Here is a 22,447-nt window from a genome sequence, read left to right as displayed (position 1 = left end):
CGCAGGGGACAAGAGAGACGGAGCGAACGAGCGGGATAGAACGCGAATCATGGCACGTTCTGCCACCAAATATTCGTCACCGTATGAGCTTTCACCTCATTCTCTCAGCTGTCGTGAACAACGATCCTGAAGAGCATGAGCCGGCGGAGGCACGACGGACTGACAGTGCAGCTAGCTATGCAGCAGCTAGCTGTGTGCGACGCATGCGTTGCAGCGCAAAGCGAGTAATGACGCTCGCACCCAGAGCTATGCGTTATATCATGAGAAGTCGGTGGGCGCAGTCGGCGGTCTGCTCCATTAGGAGAGCGGAGCGGCCGACTGTTTTCCGTCCGCTTTTCGAATCCCCGCGTTACTGTGCTTAGGGACATGGCCTCAAGCCTCCGTCAAATCGGTACTGTTGGCAGGATTCCGCGGCCAGCACATTACATATGCATGTGGGTAATGGCCTTCACGGCAGGAACCATGCTGCCCATCAAGGACCTAAGCTTGGGGACGGTTAGGTTTAAGTTATCATTCAGGGGGCAACTTCGCGCCAACTCAGGAGAATTCGACTACGTCCGCGCCAACCGACTGCGAACGCGCGAGGTCGTAGGTTGCTGTTACATGGTTTTAAAGTTGCATCTGGCAATCTCCATGCTACGCTGTTCCTGTGCTACTGGCATCCGGCCCAGCAGATGAGAGGAATTTCGACTGGCTTGGCTACTCAAGGTGACAGGTGGGGGCGGCTGCCAATGGCCGATGTATGTAACGGCCCATAGAGGCGATGGCTCACACGGTTTTGGCGACGCTGCGAGGCCACCGACCAAATCCACCAGCCAGCGGGCAGTATTTTTGACATTTCGTATGAATTACATAACCAATAATGTTATGTAATTTTGCTGAGAAAATATTCTGCCCAACTGCAAAGGTGGATACAAATGTGCCGCAGCCATGACATAAGTGAAGTAGTTTCCCCACTGGGTCGTTGTCGATTCTTCATTCCCCACTTGCTACGGGTCGCGGGGGAGCATTGTAAACTCGGTGGAGGCTGGGCTGAAGTGGAGACGTTTCCCAAGTTGTAAAGCCGATAAGCCATTTGGAGTGGTGCTCCTTCACACGATGAATTCCCTTGCGAGGGTAGCGAACGTCTCTAAGGGATGTGTAACAGGTAGGTAGTGGAGATTTGCAACGCTGTGGTCGGAGGAACGAGTATTGTGATGCGTTTTGGATGTCAGCTGTGTGGGTTGGCTGCTGTTTATGTTGCTAAATGTACAAATGTTAGCATTTTGAGTTTATGGATGTAGGTGTCTGTTAATTCAAGTGGACAGCTCTAGTCTCCCTGAATAAATATCAGGCCATTACAAAAGCATATGTTGTTATGTAACATTTGGGTCATGTTCATACACCAGTCTGCAAATAATGGCAAATTTACCAACAAGATGATGAGGGGAAGATGGATTCCTGCCCCTAATAGGATAGTAAGGTGCTCACTTAGGGCAGATTTTGTTAACCTTGCTGTCCCCCTGAAACAAGAATGATCACAAGATCTGATAATCTCCTGTAATTTGTGCCTTATATGGTACAGGAAATATAATGATGCCCTCAATATTTAAGCTAGATGATTTCTGTCACAAAATGATGATGAGCTACCTCAACTTACAAATTGTGCCCCATCACTGGCTCAATGAGCTCTCATCAAATCTGCCATGGTCTGCAGTCTAGCACATGTTGATACTGTTTGGGAGTTGAATATTTACAGTTTTGTATATAGGTCATGTTCATGTTCACAAATATGATGTATTGTTTATTTAGAGAAATTGTTGTTTATTTTGATCAAAATATCCTGTTAACTTTTTATAAAAAATAGTAATTTGTTTGGGATTCTTCAAGTACTTCACCTTTTTTAGAAGAAGAAAAATATCCACCGTGAGTGTTTTATGCGCAGTACGAAACAGGCACAGCCAGCTCAAGTTAGCAGAATTGGCCAACTTGGAAATCATGCAACCCAAACAACATCTTTAGCACCAAAATGATGAGCAGGCAATTAACATTATTCATTCTGTCGTTTCGACCATTGCTACTCACAGTGCTCGCATGAGCGCCTATCATCTTCAAGAAATTGCCATCTGACAATATTATAATTTCGGCAACAAACCAGTAATGCGATTTTTAACACGCAGGTAGCACACGATTTATAACGCGTACTAAAAGGTCAACCTGAGCACCAAACCACGGACATACGAGAAACCAAGAATAGCATCCCAGGTTTGCACATTCGTGTCTCTAATTATCTATTGGCGCGCTGAGCCTTCGTACATAACATAATTTTGATCATTATTTTCAAATATTTGATAACTTACGGCACATCGCGCGCAGGCCAGAAAGGCGCCTACACTCTTACCCTATCATTGCACTTCTTTTGACTTCTTACTTTATTATTGCACTCCTAATTTATTTCCAGTTGTGAAGCTTAAATTGATATTTCCACACAGACAACACAGAGAAAGACCCAACAATATCGGCTGAACTGAAGCATTTCCAGCAACCTTAAAAAAACGATCAAGCCACGGGAACCCAACACCGAAGCCAAGCCAACGTTTTCGGTGCGGTACATTAATGTCTAGTAGTGCACCGCATACACGAGTCTGGGTAGTGCGATTCACACTTATTGGAACCAAACACATCGTGACGACAATGTCGCTTAAGCTACAACACTTGGGTTCAATTAATATGAATACTCCATTGTCGTTAGATCCTGCCATCATGTCGTGCGGAGGGACTGTCGTAGCACCCTCTTAAAGTAGTGCACCGCTTGTACAATTCCAACGAGCGAGGCCTGAAATCGCTCTGACATCCAGAGACATACTCTGCCGAGATAATATGCCAACAGCAATCCTAGGATAACGGACCAAGCCCCGGAAAACTAAGACTGAAGCAAGGCCAGCGTTCTCGGTACGGTACATATACGTCTGTTAGCGTAGTGCACCTCACACACGAGTCCGGATAATGCGATTCACACTTACTAGAACTTAACACATCGTGCTGACAATGTCGGTGGAACTGCAAGACTTCGGTCCGATAAATAAGACCCATACATTGCCGTGAGATGTTGCCATCATGTGCGGGCGGACTGCACTAGCACCCTCTTCAAGAAGTACACCTCTTGTATAATTCCAATTGGAGAGACCTTAAAACCGCTCTGACATCCAAAGACATCCTCTACCAAGATAATATGCAAATATCAATCCTAAGGAAACGGACCAAGCCCCGGAAATCGAAGACCGAAGTAAATCTCATGTTTTCAGTACGCTACATATGCTTAACTGGCGCAGTACCTCTCATACACGGGTCCGGATAATGCAATTCACACTAGCTAGAAATAAATACGTCGTGCGGACATTGTCCGTTCGGTTACAACACTTTGGTTTAATGAATAAGACCCATGCATTGTCGTGAGATGTTGGCATCATGTGCGGACAGACTGCAGTAGCACCCTCTTAAAGTAGTGCACCTCTTGTATAATTCCGATTGGCGAAACCTAAAAGCCGCTCTGATGTGCAGAGACATACCCTGCCGAGATAATATGCCGACACGAACCCCAAGGAAAGAAGCCAAGCCTCGGAAACCGAGGACCGAAGCAAAGGCAACGCTTTCGGTACGGTACATATACGTTTATTCGTGCGGGGCACCTGAAACTAGAGTCCTTATAATGCGATTCACACTAAGTAGAAATAAACACATTGTGCCGACAATGTCGGTTGAGCTGCAATACTTTGGTTCAATGAATAGGACTCATGCACTATCGTGAGATGTCACCATCATGTGCGGATGGACTGTAGTAGCGTCTTCTTAAAGTAGTGCACCTCTTGTATAATTCCAATTGGCGAGACCTAAAAACCGCTTTGACATCCAAAGACATACTCTACCGAGATAATGTGCCAACAGCAATTTTAAGGGGGCCGACCAAGCCCCGGAAACCGAAGACCGAAGCGAGGCCAACGTTTTCGGTACGGTGCATACATGTTTATAAGCGCAGCGCACCTTATACACGACAGTACTATCTCGGTAGAGAATGTTCTTGGATGCCAGAGGCGTTTTCAGGTCTCTCCAACTGGAATAATGCAAGAGGTACACTACTTTAAAGGGGTTGCTTCTACGGTCAGTCCGCGCAACATGATGGTGATATCTCACGGCAATGCATGAGTCTTGTTCATTGAACCGAAGTACGACATTGTCGCGGCGACGGGTTAATTTCTAGTAAGTGTGAACCGAACTATAAGGACTGGTGTTTCAAATGCCCCGCGCCAATAAACGTACATGTGCCGTACCGAAAATGTTGGCTTTGCTTCGGTCTTCGGTTTGCGGGGCTTGGCCTATTTCCTTGGGGCTGCCGTCGGCATATTATCTCGGTAGAGCATGCATTTGGATGTCGGAGCGGTTTTTAGGTCTCGTCAATTCGAATTATACAAGAGGTGCACTACTTTAAGAGGGTGCTACTGCAGTCCGTCCGCACATGATGGCAACATCTCACGGCAATGCATGGGTCTTATTCATTGAACCTAAGTGTTGTAATTGAACCGACAATGTCCGCACGACATATTTATCTCTAGCAAGTGTGAATTGCATCATGCGGGCCCGTGTATGAGGTGTAATGCGCCAGTTAAAGCATATGTACCGTACTGAAAACGTGGGATTTACTTCGGTCTCCGGTTTCCGGGGCTTGGCGTATTCCTTTGGCATTGTTGTTAGCATATTCTCTTGGTAGAGCATGTCCTTGAATGTCAGTTTGGTACGGTTTGGATGTTCCGGCCCGGCATATATACGCTGATAGACGTATATGTGCCGTACCTGGCTTTGCTTCAGTCTTCGATTTCTGGGGCCAGGTCCGTTTCCTTAGGATTGCTATTGGCATATTATCTCTGTAGAGGATGTCTTTGGATTTGGGAGCGGCTTTTAGGTCTCGCCAATTGGAATTATACAAGAGGTGCACTGCTTGAAGAGGGTGCTACTGCAGTCCGCCTGCACATGATGGCAACATCTCACGGCAATGCATGAGTCTTATTCATCGGACCGAAGTCTTGCAGTTCCACCGACATTGTCAGCACGATGTGTTAAGTTCTAATAAGTGTGAATTGCGTTATCCGGACTCGTGTGTGAGGTGCACTACGCTAATAGACGTATATGTACCGTACCGAAAACGCTGGCCTTGCTTCAGTCTTATTTTCCCGGGGCTTGTTCGTTTCCTTTGGATTGCTGTTGGCATATTATCTCGGCAGAGTATGTCTCTGGATGTCAGAGCGATTTCAGGCCTCGCTCGTTGGAATTGTACAAGAGGTGCACTACTTTAAGAGGGTACTACGACAGTCCCTCCGCACGACATGATGGCAGGATCTCACGGCAACGGAGTAGCCATATTAATTGAACCCAAGTGTTGTAGCTTAAGCGACATTGTCGTCACGATGTGTTTGGTTCTAATAAGTGTGAATTTGTTGGCTCAGCGCACCAACAGATAATTCGAGACACGAATGTGCAGAACTGGGATACTATTCTTGGTTTCTCGTATGTCCGTGATTTGGTCCTTAGGTTGTTCTTTAAGTACGTGTTATAAATCGTCTGCTGTCTGCGAGTTAAAAATCACGTTACTGACTTGTTGCCGAAATTATAATAGTGTCAGATGGTAATTTCTTGAAGATGATAGGCGCTCAGGCGGGCATTGTGAGTAGCAATGGTCAAAACGACGAAGTAAATAATGCTAATTGCCTGCTCGTTATTTTTGGTGCTAAAGATGTTGTTTGGGTTGTATGATTTCCAAGTTGGCCAATTCTGCTAACGTGGGCTGGCTGTGCCCGTTTCGTACTGCGCATAAAACGCTCGTGGCAGAGATTTTTCTTCTAAAAAAGGTGAAATAAATGAATGCTGCTGTTGATGTGCTTCTAAGCCCAAACAACAGCCATGACAACACCTGGCAACATGCTGTTATGGCAGCCCCACCCACAGTGAAGATGTATGTGCATAACTGGCCAAGGATGGCTGATGCCCCAAGCTTGTCATTGCTGTACCTCAACTTCTCATGCTGTAAAAGTCGGAGGCATGCCAGTTGGAGGCAAGAAGCAGGTGTAATCCTCCTATTGATTACATAATAGTGTACCTAGCGCATGGAAAGACCTGTCTTTCTGTCGCTTTTCCAGCTCTAGTATTTACTCAACATATATGTGTATATATATATATATATATATATATATATATATATATCTATATCTATATCTATATATATATATATATATATATATATCAGAAGGAAAGGCCTCCACCTGGTTTTTTGGCATTATGAGTTAAAAAGTTATTGTGTTGAACTAATGACCTTCAGTATACCAGGAGGTACTGGTTAAGCCACATTATGGTGCTGTTGTAAGCAACTTTATAATGCTAATTAGTTTTGGTGCTATCATAACTGATACCAATAGAGCATGTTTTGTGGCAATATTGTTAAAAGCCTATATTTTTGCAGTGTTATGTATTTTACAATAGCTGTGGAAAGGTTTAAATTTGGGATATGCTTCAGGCAATCAACTTAAGATATATTGCAGACAGGTGCTGGTTCATACTGATCCCTATGCTCATTGCTGTGGAGGTATCCAGCAGGCACAGTAACTTGTGCACATTGAAGGAAACAATGTCTGTGTTTGTTTTGGGGACAATGAATTCCTCAGTCTCATTCAGCAGTTTTCCCTGGTTCTTTTGTCAGCACCTGAGGTCTGGTTCGTGTGTCACCAATCGTCACCAAATGGTCCTGTGCCACCAAAAATCCATGTTGTGCAACTGATGCTACAGCAGCCTGTTCCTGCTGCGGTTGTGGATGCCTGGTCGAAGTTGCAGCAGCTTGCAGCTGATGTTTGACCCCACTTACAGCAGGAGAAAATGTCTTGTCTTCATGGGATTGAGCACTGTATGCTGCATGGTCCCATTCTGCAGCAATCATCATCCGGAGTCTGCACAGTGCGCCCCGATCCTCGCTGCTGCAGTGGATGTTGCAGACCCTGACCCAGTCCCTGTTGCAGCACTCTCGCAGCAGCTGTCGGGCCTGCAGGTGCGCCACCAGACGACGGAGACGCCGCGCGCCTACGGCAACCTCAGCGATGACGACCGCATCTTCACCAACCTGTATGGCCGCCACGACTGGCGGCTGAAGGGCGCCCTCAGCCGCGGCGACTGGTACAAGACCAAGGAGATCCTGGTCCACGGGTCAGAGTGGATCCTCGGTCAGTGGTGGTGCCAGCGGCGGCGGGGTCTGGGCGGACCCGGGAGGCTGGGGAGCGGACCCAGGACCAGGACGGGGACCCAAGAGTCTGGGAGCGGACCGGGGACTGGGGCGAGGACCGGTGGCTGGGGCGTGGATTGGGGCTGGGGCACCGACTAGGGGCTGGGTGTCACTCACATCCGGGTAGGTGTAGTTTGAAGTGTTTGGAGGTGCGGGGAACATAGATGGATGCCCGGAAACCAGCATGTTCATGTCACGTCATGTTCATGTCAGCTTTCATGCTGCGGACTTCTCGGAATGTGGGGCTGTATACGTCTGGCCCCTTACTATTTGCAATTAGTTGCTAACACTGCGGTACTTTCATCAGAAAACTTAACCAACTTTCTAATTGAAGGACTTTAAGCACATACAATGGATGCAGCGCGAACCAGCTGGTGCTAGCCTTTGACTCAATGCCAGACCTCCCACCAATGCACCGTCTCCGCAGGCGAGATCAAGTCGTCGGGCCTGCGCGGCCGCGGTGGCGCCGGCTTCCCCACCGGCATGAAGTGGAGCTTCATGAACAAGCCGCCAGATGGCAGGCCGAAGTACCTGGTGGTCAACGCCGACGAGGGCGAGCCGGGCACGTGCAAGGACCGCGAGATCATGCGCCACGACCCGCACAAACTGGTGGAGGGCTGCCTGGTGGCTGGCTGCTCCATGGGTGCGCGCGCCGCCTACATCTACATCCGCGGCGAGTTCTACAACGAGGCCAGCAACATGCAGGTCGCCATCAACGAGGTCAGTTGGCGAGGGCGAGCTGAGTAAGCGGGTGGCGTAATGGGTGGAGAAGTCGCGGCCTCGTTTCCCAACGGCTTCAGAATTTTACGCACCCTTGCCGAAGGTCTGATAGGATGCGACGCTGCTGAAACGTTTCATTTCCTTCAAATCTGTCCTGGTGCATGTCTTAGGGCCCTTGCTCGGCTACCTCGCTCCTGCCGACGTCCACCTCCCCTCTCGCTGGCAGGCGTACAAAGCCGGCCTCCTGGGCAAGAACGCCTGTGGCTCCGGCTACGACTTCGACGTGTACATGCACCGCGGCGCCGGGGCCTACATCTGCGGCGAGGAGACGGCGCTGATCGAGTCGCTGGAGGGCAAGCAGGGCAAGCCGCGCCTGAAGCCGCCGTTCCCGGCTGACGTGGGCGTCTTCGGCTGCCCCACCACCGTCGCCAACGTCGAGACCGTCGCCGTGGCGCCCGTGCGTACTTGTAGTGCGGAGTCCGCCCGTTAGATGGCGGGTAGTGTGAGTGTTGAGGCGGCGGGGCGGTGAAAGTATGTGGTTCCGGGATAGGCCACAGCGTATAGGGATTGTAATGTCATCTTTCGCGCGGACGTGTGCTTTTCCCTGGCAAAAGGTAGCGGGAAACTCGAAACGTTGCAAAACGATGGGCATTTCATTGTTACCTGGAATGCTCCAGGGATTGGTGTGAAATATTGGTGTTAATTTGAGCCTTGTATGATTTCTTGGAACAGAACACCTCAAAGCAGTAACGAAGTCAAATCAGGCCGCTCGCGTACAGCTGACGGTGCCCGGCGCCCTAAGACCTCCTGTGTTAGCACCACCACCTGTGTGTCTTGTGTCTGTGACACGGTCCGGACCCCAGCCCCTCTGACCTGGTGTACGCCTGACCCCCACCCGCAGACCATCTGCCGGCGCGGCGGCGCCTGGTTCGCCGGCTTCGGCCGGCCGCGTAACACCGGCACCAAGCTCTTCAACATCTCCGGTCACGTCAACAACCCGTGCACGGTCGAGGACGAGATGTCTGTCCCACTCAAGTAGGTCTTACATCTGTGCTCCCTCTGTCGATTTATCTGTCTCTGTCTCTGTCTCTGGCTCTGGCTCTGGCTCTGGCTCTGGCTCGGCTCTGGCTCTGGCTCTGGCTCTGGCTCTGTCTCTGGCTCTGTCTCTGTCTCTGTCCCAGTCCTTGTCCCAGTCTTTGCCCCAGTCTGGCTCGGGCTCGGGCTCGGGCTCGGGCTCGGGCTCGGGCTCGGGCTCGGGCTCGGGCTCGGGCTCGGGCTCGGGCTCGGGCTCGGGCTCGGGCTCGGGCTCGGGCTCGGGCTCGGGCTCGGGCTCGGGCTCGGGCTCGGGCTCGGGCTCGGGCTCGGGCTCGGGCTCGGGCTCGGGCTCGGGCTCGGGCTCGGGCTCGGGCTCGGGCTCGGGCTCTGGCTCTGGCTCTGGCTCTGGCTCTGGCTCTGGCTCTGGCTCTCTCTCTCTCTCTCTCTCTCTCTCCTCTCTCTCCTCTCTCTCTCTCTCTCTCTCTCTCTCTCTCTCTCTCTCTCTCTCTCTCTCTCTCTCACTCTTTCCTGCTCTCTCCCGCCCTGTCTAGACCACGCGTTTTGCAGCTTCACCTTTCGCCCCGTCCCGTTCATGCACGCTCTGCTCCTCTCCCCTCGCCCCGGCCCTCTCTCCGCCGACCGTCTCCGGTCGCGTCGCGCCTCTCGGGGGATCCACTGCAATCTGCCGGCTGCCAGCGGCGCCGAGCTAAGGGGCGTGATCAAATCGACGGCTGAGACGGGCCGGCGCTCGGCGGCGAACGCCGGTGCCGCTGGGGGCGGCCTGCTGCGCCGGTCGTCGTAGGTCACCGTCACCGAGACGCCACGGCGCCCGTCCGGCCGGCGCTGACCTCGCGGCCAATCAGGCCCGCTAGAGCCGCTGGTGATGTCGGACGGGACGGAGGCAGGTCTGAAGGCTGGGGTATTTGGGTGTTTTTGTCTTGGGGGAGGGGAGACGTAAGCAAATTTGGTGTCAAAGTGGCAGACCTGGTCACACGGATTTGTGTCCGTCTCAAACCAATCATGAGCGTGTCTGCTGCGGAATATGCAGTGGGCTGTGATGTCATTCCGGTCGGTGATCCACAATAGGTTATTGGAGGCCGGCACCAATGATGAGGATCAGACACTGGGGCCGGGTCGGGCCCTTGGCTTCGAAGTCAAATCCAAAGCCTAGACATTGACTAAAACCAAATTAAAAGCCGTAGCAGGCGGCCTCCAATTTTGCATTATGCATTGATATTCATGATGCATTGATAAGTGATGCCTTATCCTCAATGTATGCCACCTGTGTGTTACTACATGCAGGCCTATTTTGCTATGTGTCGTTAACTGGAGTTCTCAGTTGGGTGCGTTCTTTTCTGTCGGGGTTCTTAGGCACGAATTCTGATTTTGTCAGGTCTTCTAACTGTTCATTGGGTGGCTTTCTTGGCTCCATTCTGTCCTGGCCTGCCCCCTCCCTCTCCCCCCCATCACTTTCCCCTTCCTGATCTCATCGTCGGCAGCCTTGCCAGGCTATGTCAGCCACTTCATCGGTTACGCTGTCAGGAGCGCGGGCATTCCGCGTTATCGATCTGGCCTATTCCCTGACCGGGTCCGTGATCCGGCGCTGCCCCCGAACGTACCTCCTGACCGGAGCTGCCGTGCTCAGTCATGATCCGGTGCTCCTGCGCCACCTCCTGCTGGTCCTGGCTAACGTTCGCCAGCCGGTAATGGTAGAACCTCCCTCCCGAACGGACGGTTTATGGCGTCGTAATGCAGCGTTACTGCCCTGCCTTCCTGGCGGCCGTGCCGTTATCCGTCACGACCCGGTGGCTCTGCTGTAATCAGCTATGGACCGCCGATGCTGACCAGTCTGGGTCTAATCTCGTGACCAGGTGGGCCCGGTCGCACCTGACCCGTGTCTCTCCAGCGCGGCTGGTCCGGCGGCGGCGCGGCCGGTCCGTGACGACCGACGTTGACGCGTCGGTGCCGTCGCAGAGCCGTATCGACGTTCGCCGGCCGTGCCCAGTGACCTTATCTGGGCTCGGGCGGAGGCCGGGGCTCGCCGCCGGCGGAGGCCGCGCCGCCGGCCGTGAAAGGCCCTCGGGCGCCGCCGCCGCCGTCGTCGATCCGGCTGTGACGTCATGTCTGCGTGTCCGCGGCCGTCTGTCATCTCGCTGTTGTGCCCTTGCCTGTCTGTGGTCGGCTGTGACGTCACCGCGGTGTCTCGGTGAGCGTCGGCGTGACCGGCGATCGTTAATGCGGCGTCGATCTGTCTATGCCGGCGGCCGTCTGTGACGTCACGTCTCCGCGTCGCCGGCCGTCTGCGTGACGTCGTGCGCGCTGTTTGTCGACAGGCAGCTGATTGAGCAGCACGCGGGCGGCGTAATCGGCGGCTGGGACAACCTGCTGGCGGTGATCCCCGGCGGCTCGAGCACGCCCATCATCCCGCTCTCGTGAGTCGGCCGGCGCTTACCGAGAGGTCGTGGGTTCGATTCCTACCGCGGGAAACTTTCGCGGGTCTAGCCGCCGGCAGGTTCAGGTGGCCCTGAAGACCGTCGCGGTTAATGATTCTATGTGCTGACGGCAATTCGAACAGCTGTGATCCTGAGAGGCCGCTAGCCTGTGTGGGCCTGGTGCGTGAGTTTCACGGTCCCATGGGGTACCCGTCGCCATGTTCAGATGGTGGGGTGCTTGTACTGGTGATCCCGCTGGGTCTAAGCTCACCGATTTGTATTTCATGAACGCGCATGGCCGTTGGTCACAGGCTGCTTACATATACTGTCAGGATAACTGGCAAGCTTTGCGTCATTTAACCGTATTTATTAATTTAATTTGACTCCGATGAAGAACATGGGCCTTTTCTGTCAGTTCTTTCAGAACTTTGTCCCTACAGTTAAAAGGTCGTTTTTGTCATTTCGTAGTTCATTATTCCGGTGTCCTATGACGTCACATCCAATTATAGGTGATCGGGCTGGTCTATTGTATGCCGTCTGTTGCTATGCTCAACAGAAGCGTCTTTGGAACTGTGACTCGAACTGTGACGTCACCGCCACAAGGACTTCTCTAAATGTTGCGATGTCTGGAAACTTCTGGAGAGGCAAAAGTCTGGAAAGGCAAACCCAGCCAATTGATGTAAAGTTAAGGTGAAGGTGAACAGAAGGTGACGAAAGGTGAACAGTCAGTCCCCGCATGGTGTTTTTCTTGCTGCGCATCTCTGTACAACACTGGTCTCCCTCGTTCGTTAAGCTCCTAGAGGTTTCAAGTATACTGGCCCACCCTTGATGCTTTTCGGCCGTGACATCGGTCTCCTGTTCGCTCTGCTCCTTGTGGTGTCAAACAGTGTCCTACCTTTATGCTTTTCGGGGCCGTGTCCTTTGCTTTCATATATATATATATATATATATATATATATATATATATATATATATATATATATATATATATATATATATCTATATATATATCTATATATCTATATATGTGTGTGTGTGTGTGTGTGTATGTATATTATCCGTTTTGTATACAAAGCCATTGTATATTAGCTATGCAGCTACTGCTAGAAGCGAAAACATCAGAAAGCACGGGCCGAGTGTCTCCAAACGTCGGCTTGCACCGCTGGTATTTATTGACCGCGTTGTTGGTTCTTGCTAACCAGACATAAATTTTCAACAACTTACTGCAGGCGGACTGTGATATACGCGGTCGCCGTGGCTGATGTACTAGCCATCTTGATGTGTTCCCGGTTTGAGTACCTCGCGGGGTTTCGTGACGCGCTGTGGCCGTCGGCTCCTGTGATGAGACACTGCCCAGGGGTGTGATATTTCCACCCGTCTCAGCAGCGCCCTTCATCACGGCTGTGCCGTGGAGGGCGTCCATTTCGTGGAGCGGGTCTGCCGGTGTCGTGATGGGATGGCGGTGCCTGTATTTCTTGGGGCGCTACTGTTGATGCATGGGCAGAGGGAGGAGCGGCGGCCGCTCGTTACTGAGCAAGACCTTCGGCTGGGGAAAAGCGGAGGGCTGTCGCGCGCGAGCCTAATGCCAATGCTGCTATTGCGCTGCTGCACCCCAGAAGACGGAGTGCTGCGATGCGGCCGGTATGCGTTGTGCAAAGTCAGCCGCCGTGTTTTTGGCCCGCTGGAGCACGCAAAACAAGGCCATTCATTTGACGGTGAGGAGGGGAGCTCCGAGTGCTCATCCCGCGCGTGACGGAGAGGAGGGGAGCTCCGAGTGCTCATCCCGCGCGTGACGTTCCTCTGCGGAAACTTGAACCCGCGCTTTGTAAAGTGACTCCAAAGGTGGGCGCCGGGATCGGTCGCAGCTGTCTGTGGCACCTGGTGCAGGTGACTGGTGCAGGCACCACACCAGTCTGGCGCGGCGATGCATCAGTCTGGTGGACTGGCGCTGGATCAGTCACCAGCCGCAGACGCGGCTTGGGATCAGTCACCAGCTGCAGACGCGGCTTGGGATCAGTCACCAGCTGCAGACGCGGCTCGCCGTGTTCGGCTGAGGCGAAGCCCTCTCCGCCAGCCATCAGCGCGATCTGTCGCCGCCTGTCCGTCCCAGTCCGGTACCGCTATGTGCCAGGGGCGTGATTCGGGGCCGGTGGCCGAGGGGGGGGGGGGCGGTTGCGCCCTCGCGGCCCCTGCCGTGCTCTATTGTCTCCCCCCCCCCCCCCCGCCGGGCCGCCCGTCATTCGGGAGCAGGCACCACTCCCCGGCTGAGTGCGGGGGAGGGAGAGGGGGTGGCGGCGGGTCGTTGAGGTCAGACGGGGCTTCGGTCGGCGCGCTCGAGCCCGGCGGTGGTCAATACGACCGCGGCCACGTGTCGGAGGGCGCGGTCCACCGAGCCGCGCCGCGGTGCAGAGAGGTCGTGGGGCGGGCGCGGCCGGCGCGGCCCACGCACCAGCCGTCGGCGGTCCAGCGACGGCGCCCTGCGACGCTCGGCGACGGCGCAAGCGATGCCCGGGTCTCGGGGCGCGTGCTGTAACGTCGCGGTGCCGTGTCTGGTCGACACCGCCCACCTGGCGGTGGTCTCAACCGACGAGTCGACTCGGCTGCTCGCGGGCACGCGGTCCGGTCGGCTGGTTGATCGTGGCCCGTGGCGATTCGTCGCACCGTCGCGGGGGGGGGGGGGGGGGCTGTAATCCGGCTGGTGACAGTGGTGGCGCGGTAGGTGACCGCAGGCCGCAGTCAGCTCAAACCGCGCCGGAGCCTGCGGCATCGCGCCGGCGGGAGCCGGACCACGACCAGGCGGTGTCGAGCTGACGGCGGCCGCTCAGCGGCTCCCGGCCCGCCGCCGCCGCCGCCCCCGCGTGTCGCCCGGGCGTCTTCGCCGCCGTGGGTCGCCGCCGTCTGCGTCGCACTGCGGACGGCGCCCGGCCCAGCCGGCCGGCCCGCTCCCCGCGAAACTTCGCCCGGGCAGCGCTGCAGTAACTCTCGGGCAGCGGGGACTCCCTGGAGGTGACGCGCTGCCGAGTAGGGTCGTGTTTTACGTGGCGCGGCGGCCGACGACGTGAAAATCGGCCCCTGTTGACCTGCTCTCTGACTTCGGACAGGAGCGGTGGTGGGTGACGGGGACGCGGGGAGGCAGGACGACTAGAGTGAAGGCGGCAGACCAGATGGTAGCGATGGTGGGTGACAGGGACGGAAGGAACAAGAAAGTCCGGGCGGAGGCGACGGACCAGACAGGGGCGGTGGTGGGTGACGGGGACGGGGGAGACAGGACGACTCGGGCGGAGGAAGCGGACCAGACGGGAGTGATGGTCGGTGACGGGGACGGAAGGAACAGGATGGCTCGGGCGGAGGCGGCGGGCCAGACAGGGGCGGTGGTGGGTGACGGAGACGGGTGGAGACAGGGCGACACGGGCGGAGGCAGCGGACCAGACGGGAGAGATGGTCGGTGACGGGGACGGAAGGAGCAGGACGACCGGGCGGAGGCGGGAGCGGCCGCTGTTTTGGCGGCAGCGACAGAAGGCGACCGCTGGTGCTGGGATCGGAAGGAGATGATCGAACTACCAATGCCGGTGCTCGCATGACAAAGCAGGATTGCTCTGCTTATGACCATGGCGGGCGCAGACATGGGGACATGGTGTGACATTGCGTCTCTCCCGCTGATCTACAGTGTGTGGAGAAGCGTATGCCTCATTTGTGGTAGAGTTGCATGGAGCCAAGGCAAGCTGAGATGGTTTGAGTTTAGTTCAATTCAGTTCAGTTCATTTCATTTAAGTTCAGTTCCGTCGATTTGAGTTGAGGTGAGTGAGTCAAGAAACAGCGGGCTAGATGGCCGAGTTTTGGAACGCAATCAATGGATGTCCCAGTCCGAGCAGTTTTTAAGTCAAGGTTCCGAGACTTCGTGCGCTGAGGACTGCAACATATTTTGTTTTCCCTCCGGAGAGTCATCAAATGGGGGTTAGTTGTCAAAACACGCGGGATTAAAAAGGTGGGGTGCCTCCAGCCCTGTAGAACTTTGGCCTCGCCTTCCCACAAATTAGAGGCCTTCGCGCCAATTTAGGACAGAAACGCCACAACTTTAGGAGTACGCTGCACCGCACGCTTCGGACTCGGCTTGGCGGCGGCGTTTGAGGACGAAATAAACCAGCTGTCGGACGAGGCCACTCGCCTACGAAACGTCCGTCGCATTTCTGTTCGCCCCATTGAGCATGCGTCTTGCATGCTCTCGTCGTCACGGCTGCGAGCGAGACTACAGCCCAGTCGATCAGATCAAATCAGATCAGATCAGATCAGATCAGATCGATCTCTTCCTGCGCGCTGTCAGCGTACAGCGAGCCCGCCTACGCGCTTTTACGGCCTGCTGACCACGCGCCGTCCCCGCCGGCTTGTGTTACATTGTATATGCTACGTAGGGTATCGTAAGTTATCATTTTATGTGTTGTGTGATATGGTATATTTTGGATACGATATTTTTGTAGTATCATTTATGTATTCATTTATTATTTTATGCTTTAATTCATATGGTATATTTCATATCACCTTAGATACCTGCTCCTGGCAGAGGTGGTTTATTTCGCTACGTATTCAGCGCGCTGCGACACTGACCGACCTCGCCAGGCGTCCGCGCGGCGATCGTCGCTCTCCCTCTGTGCTCGCCGCGGCCCGCCTCACACGCAGCCTCTCTCTCTCTGTCCGCCGCAGGGTGTGCAGCGACGTGCCGATGGACTTCGACGGCCTGCTGAGCGCCGGCACCGGCCTCGGCACGGCCGCCGTCATCGTCATGAACAAGCAGACCGACCTGATCAAGGCGATCGCGCGCCTGATCGAGTTCTACAAGCACGAATCGTGCGGCCAGTGCACGCCCTGCCGCGAGGGCACCGGCTGGATGGACAAAGTCATGTGGAGGTCAGTGGCGGGCGCGGCTGCGGGAAGGGCAAGGTCGTGTGAAGGTCGATTGGGCTGGGAAAGGGGAGGGGGCGAGACCGTAAGCGTGGTGACGATTGGTGTGGCCGACGCGGCGACTTGCTACAGCTTGCTGCTACTTGCCCGTCCTACAGCGATGAGCCAACAGTTCAGCGGCTGGGGCTGAACGGGCGAGCGAGACAGGTGGTACCGCTCAGGGAGACCTGCGGGGACCGCTGACCGCCATCTGACGACTGCGACCGCCGACTGAACACGGCCGGCGGTGCCGGGCAGCGGTCCCGGTCGCGGGCGTCTCTCCGCCGCGTGCGGGCCGGTCTGCGCGGCGCTCAGTGACCCGGGACTGGTCACGGCCTCGCCCCAGCGGCGGCCGGCGGCCGGCGCCGGACGCCGATCGATGCCCGGTCAGCAGCCGCGCCGCGCCCGCCGGCGGCCGGTGCAGACTGACCGGCGGCGTCTGGCTCGCGGCGTGGGAACGGTCCGGCCGCGGCCGGCTCGTGGCGTGGGACGGTCCGGCCGCGGCCGGCCCACGGTGTAGGACGGTCCGGCCGCGGCCGGCCGGTGGCACGGGGACGGCTCGACCGCGGCCGGCCCGTGGCACGAGAACTGTCTCGCTGCGGCCGGCCCACGGCTTAGGACGGTCTGGCCGCGGCCGGGCGCGCTGAACTACCCCCGGGCTCTACGCGAGGCAGCTCCTCGCTGGCTCGCCGGCGTGGTCACTGCTCTGCGAAGTGTCAGGTCGAGGATGCGAAGTGTTAGGCCAAGTCAGTGAGGAGCGAGTTCGCTGAAGAGGTAGAGTGCGCTGCTTGGTATGCGGGGCGGATGGCGTACAGACCCTCCTTACGGCGGCTCTGTGTACGGCAGAGAGGGAGGATGCGAGGGGCTGCCTTCCAGGCTGCCCTGCTGGATGCCGGGCAGATGTGCGCTGCCGTCGCCGCATGCCTGCCTTCCCTGTCGGCAGCGGAGACGAGGGAATTATCCGGAAGAGACAGTGCACAGGTGATGCAGCTGCTCCTGTTCCCCTGGGTGGGCGGTGGGCAGGAGTGGGGGAGAGATGCACGACACAGGCGAAGGGCGTCCGTGGCGCAGGCCGCCGCTTATCCCAGCCTCGCGCGTCGCCGGCGGCGGGGGCGGCTACGGAGCGGATGGCGTGCAGACGCGGCTCCTGTCGTCCACGTGAGTGGAAGACGGGGCGGGCGAGGTGGCGAGTGGGGAGTGTCTGTGCCGATGGTGTGCAGACGCGGTCCCTGTCCCATGTGGGCGGAAGGGGAGGAGGAGGGGCGGGGCGGAGACAGGACGCCGCTCCTTCAGACCAGACGGGAGCCGCCGGCGCCGTCGAGTGATCAATCACCCGGCTGGCTGCCTACAAAGGCCGCCGCGCGAGGAATATGGAAGACGGGATGTCGGCCTGGCGGCGAGCCAAACGACGTTCCCGACATGAAGGAGGCGGCAAGCTAGACGTCGGTGCTTCACCCATGTGACGTGAATGACTGTGTTCGCGCCTTGTGCAGGTGTGTTGTGGATTGATTAGTGTATTGTTTTCCTCGGCGTAGAGCTGTTGGAATTTTGGAGGGATATGGAGATAAATGGAGATAACAAACAGGAAGTCAACTTTGCTAATAAAGATGCCAACTAATTGATCAATTTTACGGTAACATTAGTCATTCAGCGGCTTAACAGCTTAAGGTTACTGGCGCGGTATGTAATAAGCTTCAACGTCCGTTTATTCTAGACATTTCCAATTGGTCCGGAATAGAAGCGGCATGATCTGCCCATTTCTATCGATGCCCATCTGTCCGCGGCGAGATCATGACTCCGCGGCATGATCGATCCGTCCGTGCACCATTCATGCTCCTTTCCGTGCTCGGCCGCAGTCAGCGCGGTTCTGCCAGTGCATGTCAATGTACTTCACTACTGTCAGTGTGCAGAACAGCGGCTTGCCGTGCTGCCTGGTGGCATTCTCCGCCTGTGGACCGCTGTATGCTGCGATGGCTCGCGCTGGCTCGTCCTGCGGGGTCGTCAGTTGCCGCCGCGGCTCGTCGCTGCTGCGGTCCCGGGGTGTCCCACCACCGGCGGCGCGTGCACGCCAGCCTGCGGACGGTGGCTGGTCTGAGACGCAGGCCTTAGCTGCTCCGAGTTTGAGTGCATGGGGTGCGCTCGCTAGTGGCCATGCTTAGACGTGGTCTGCGTAACCCAGCCAGATCCGCGGCAGGCAGTCGGTGTCCGCTCGCCGGGATCTCCTGTCCAGACATGGGCGGTCTGTGTCCGCCAGACGTCTCCAGCCCGTGTCTGCGCACGTGGAGGTCGTGTCCAGACACTGCTCCTCGGCCAGGTCCACGTCAGCCGGTGTCCAGACACCAGCTGTCCGATCCAGACACTTCCCAGCCTGTGTCGGGCTGCCGCGGGCGGTGCCGACCAGCGGCGACCGGTGCCCATCTTCCAGTGCGTGTCGCCCGGCGGCGGCCCGGCGGGCGTGCCGGGTCGTGCGGCTGACGGCGCCTCGGTCAGGGTCGCAGTCGAACGCGCCGGAGCGGGGCAGCCCGGCGGGATTGGACGGGACGCACCGGCGTCGGTCCTCGGAAAGCGTTAATTGAAGCTCTGGCGTTATGAGCCGGCCAGCCGGCCGTGAAGGGCCGGCGGCGGACTCCCCTCCTCCCCTCCGCCGAACAGAGCCGCGCCCGGGGGCGGGGGAGGGGGACTTCGTGACGGGTGGTCGGTGCTAGCGACATTTTATGGGCGTCTCGAGTGCCGCACTTGGTCTGATGCGGTCGTTCGGTAAAGCGTGGCGCGCGCTCGCGGAAGCTGAGTCAGAGACCGTACGGCGACGCCTGTCAGGGGCTGTACGTTCAGGTCGTGGGGGTCGCAACCAATATGCCATATTAATGTAACGGACTTTGTTCGGCGAGCCCTTTTATTACAGATTGTAGATCGGGCTGTCACAGATCGCTTTCCTGAGATGAAATTCAACGACTGAGCAGTCGAGTTGGCGGTAACATTGAAGTTCATTTCGTGTCGTCGTTTGTTTTCTGTCACTTGTGACCACACTGGCCCGTGCTATGATGTCTTATTTTGCCTGGAGGCGACGGGCAAACTGTTTTCTTATGCCGAGGCGCGGTAAGGGCATTATTACATTCTGCCGGCTTTCGTGCTGCATTCTGTTGGGTTTCTGGAGCGCCATAATTTGATGGTCGAAGGCTCGTTCCATGCGCTGGAATCACCCATCCGCGGTTATTGCCCGCCATAAATCAAATGGTTTGAAGGCGTTGCAGGGAGCGCGGCAAACGGCGAACGTTGAACAGTATACTTTTGCACTATCCGTGAAGCCTGCTCAGTTTTGGTGAGGCGTCCTCTTCGGGCCGCCTGTTTTCACTCAGAATGGACTTTTTCTACATAATTGCTCGTATGGTTTTTGGTTATCTTTTACCTTCATTGTATGGATTAAAGTGCATTTTACTGCGTCGCTGATTTTTACTCCCGCCTTTTGTATCTCGCCAGTATTTTCAGTTACGTAGGGCCAGACAACATACAGATGAAGTTTGAAAACAGCCAGACAAGTTAGCATCCAGTACAGACAAGATAAGCTGTGGGACAAGCGCCATCAAGTTAGGGGGTGTAATGCCCAGTAACTTTCCAGCAACTTCCAAATGCATGTCACGGGATGACCCTCCCCTTCCCCCTTTACCGTTTGGGAAACTAGATGCGCAGCTAGTCTGCTTTCTTTAAACGTATGTCCCCGGCGTTGGAGCACGGGCAGCAGCAGTTCCTCAAGCAAGAAACATTCCACCTGCACAACAGTTCAGGCTGGGTCAAAAACATCTAGCAGCTCGTAGGCCCGAGTCCGGTGCACAGCTGCTGCGAGGGTCACTCGGATGACCCGCACGAGAGATTCTGACGGCGATGGTAACGCACTAGGCCCCTTATCTTCTATCGACAGCCGTGACCTGCCCGACGGCTTGCGTCTGATGTACGCGTTGTCTGTTACGGGGCGTTTTTGCTGTGCGTCGCGTGCCTGCTGTCAGGCGCGCGCTGCTTGTAGAGCCGTCGTGTGCTCGTTGTTCGTTGCGTAGCCATTGTCTGCGTGTTGGCTGCGCTCGCCATTGCCCGTGTAGTTCTTTGTGTCTGTTTTGTGCTCGCTGTTTTTGCCGGGGGAGAGGCGGGCGACGCTGTGCGGCTCCAGCGGCCAAGAGTGTCGTAAACCCCAGTGACGGCGATGTCTGTTGTGCGTCCGTTCTTCTCGTCATCCACCACGCGCCTCTTCTGCTCTACCTCCTCCGCCGCCCGCCGCCCACTTTCGCCCGCCCCCCGCTGCGCCCCGCCCCCAGCGCGTGAAGCCCCCTCCGACAGCCCGCCCCCGTCTCCGGCAGGTTCGTCGAGGGGAACGGTCGTCCGGAGGAGATCGACATGCTGTGGGAGCTCACCAAGCAGATCGAGGGGCACACCATCTGCGCCCTGGGCGACGGCGCCGCCTGGCCTGTGCAGGGCCTCATCCGCCACTTCCGGCCGATGATTGAGGAGCGCATGCAGCAGTACGCCGCCGCGCAGGCCGCCGCCGCCGCGCCGCAGGCCGCCGCTCAGTAGCCGAGCCGCCCCGCACGCCGGTGGATTTCGGTAGACGCCGGTGGGCTTCGGTGCTCCGGTGGATGTTGGTAGACGCCGGTATAGTGCTATGTTGCTCGGTATTTTCCGATGGACGCTGAACGGTCCTGGAGTCGAGACGGTTTCGGCGCCAGGACGAGCCCAGGTCTGGTCGGTCGCTCCAACTCCCCGCCGTTGCCCTGCTGCAGCCGAATGTGTCGCGTGTAGCCGCCGGGGCCCCACCTACGCATAGTGCCGCCGTAGTGCTGACCCGGGTCGGGCGTGGCTGGTGTCGGTGCGTCTCCGAGCCGTGTACAATAGGAGGGAGGGAGAGGCTTCGGAAATATATGACCTATGAGTGAAACCGAGCTAGTGGCGGCGACCGGTTTCTGAGTGAGACCGGGGTTTTGGCAGTGAACACCCTCCGAGCGAGACCGGAGATTTGACAGCCCACATCACCACTGCACCCCTGGGAATCCAGAGGTACGGGGCTCGATTCCCCGCGATGTCCACCCTTCCTGCCAGGCTGGGAGGCAGGCGACGCCATATAGCCTCAACAGCTGAGTGCGCCGTAATTCCCCACGACAACAGTCAACATCCCCCCAAGTAAGACCGGAGTTTTGGCCGCAAACACCCTCGAAGTGAGACCAGAGTTTTGGCAGAGAACACCCTCCGAGTGAGACCGGAGTTTTGGCAGAGAACTCCCTCTGAGTGAGAGTGGAGTTTTGACAGCGAATGGTCGTGATGTTATGATCTTTGGACATATACACCTTGAAATCTTCAAATGCTCAGATCTGAAACGGGGGCGCGTTGCGTTCGAGTGGGGTCATTTCAGTGACTGCCTGGCGTTCATACGGCGTGCGGGCTGTTGCGCAATGCAATTGAAAGCCTATGCCACGGAAATGAACCCTAGTCATAACGCTGAATGCACGCGTGCGAGCGCTCTTACATGCTTTAAAGCAGCGGCTGCATGAAACGAATTGCCAACGAAATGCCATCCATGGCTATGATCCCAGGAAGAGGCTCGTGCGTAGTGGACAATGTAGCTGCGAGGATGGGTGCGGTGGTCGGCCAAACCAGTTTCTCTTTAAGACCTCGCGCTGGTCGGAGCTCTTAGCGAGGTCGTAGCCTTTCCTTCTATTTTGCGGACTCCTTTAACTGCTGCGCCATCGTCTCCACTCGCCGTAAACATGCGACGACGCTGGCGAGACGTCTGGAATGGGAGAGAGAGAGAGAGAGAGAGAGAGGGGGGGGGGGAAGTGGGCGGATGTCCACACGTGCCGGGATTCACCAGCGCACGTGTGGACCCGAACTGTGGCGGCATAACGACACCGGCCAGCGCTCCCCACATCTGGACGGCAGAGGCACCAGCCTATGAGTTCAAGATCCGAACATGCCGCTCCTGTCTCGGCAGTGACGGCTGGCAGGGCGGTTGAGGCATGCTCGCCACGCTCCCCAGACACCCGTCTAC

The 22,447-nt window shown here is 56.3% G+C and overlaps 1 protein-coding gene across 1 annotated transcript; it reads left to right on the top strand.

The window, feature by feature from the left end:
- The first annotated feature begins 973 nt into the window (after positions 1 to 973).
- Positions 974 to 21,340, top strand: ND-51 (NADH dehydrogenase (ubiquinone) 51 kDa subunit). The gene is made up of 8 exons (XM_037218491.1): positions 974 to 1,147; positions 7,038 to 7,238; positions 7,725 to 8,017; positions 8,244 to 8,474; positions 8,919 to 9,052; positions 11,386 to 11,484; positions 16,183 to 16,386; positions 20,766 to 21,340. Exons 1-8 carry the CDS (start codon positions 1,099 to 1,101, stop codon positions 20,977 to 20,979), a joined length of 1,425 nt encoding a protein of 474 aa, XP_037074386.1. The 5' UTR covers positions 974 to 1,098; the 3' UTR covers positions 20,980 to 21,340.
- The last annotated feature ends 1,107 nt before the right edge of the window (positions 21,341 to 22,447 follow it).

Source organism: Pollicipes pollicipes, unplaced genomic scaffold, assembly GCF_011947565.3.
Source record: "Pollicipes pollicipes isolate AB1234 unplaced genomic scaffold, Ppol_2.1 Scaffold_4219;HRSCAF=4965_pilon_pilon_pilon, whole genome shotgun sequence".
In the NCBI taxonomy this organism is placed as follows: Eukaryota; Metazoa; Arthropoda; class Thecostraca; order Pollicipedomorpha; family Pollicipedidae; genus Pollicipes; species Pollicipes pollicipes.
The sequence above is the reverse complement of the archived record's forward strand: the minus strand, read 5'-3'. Positions and strand labels throughout refer to the sequence as shown.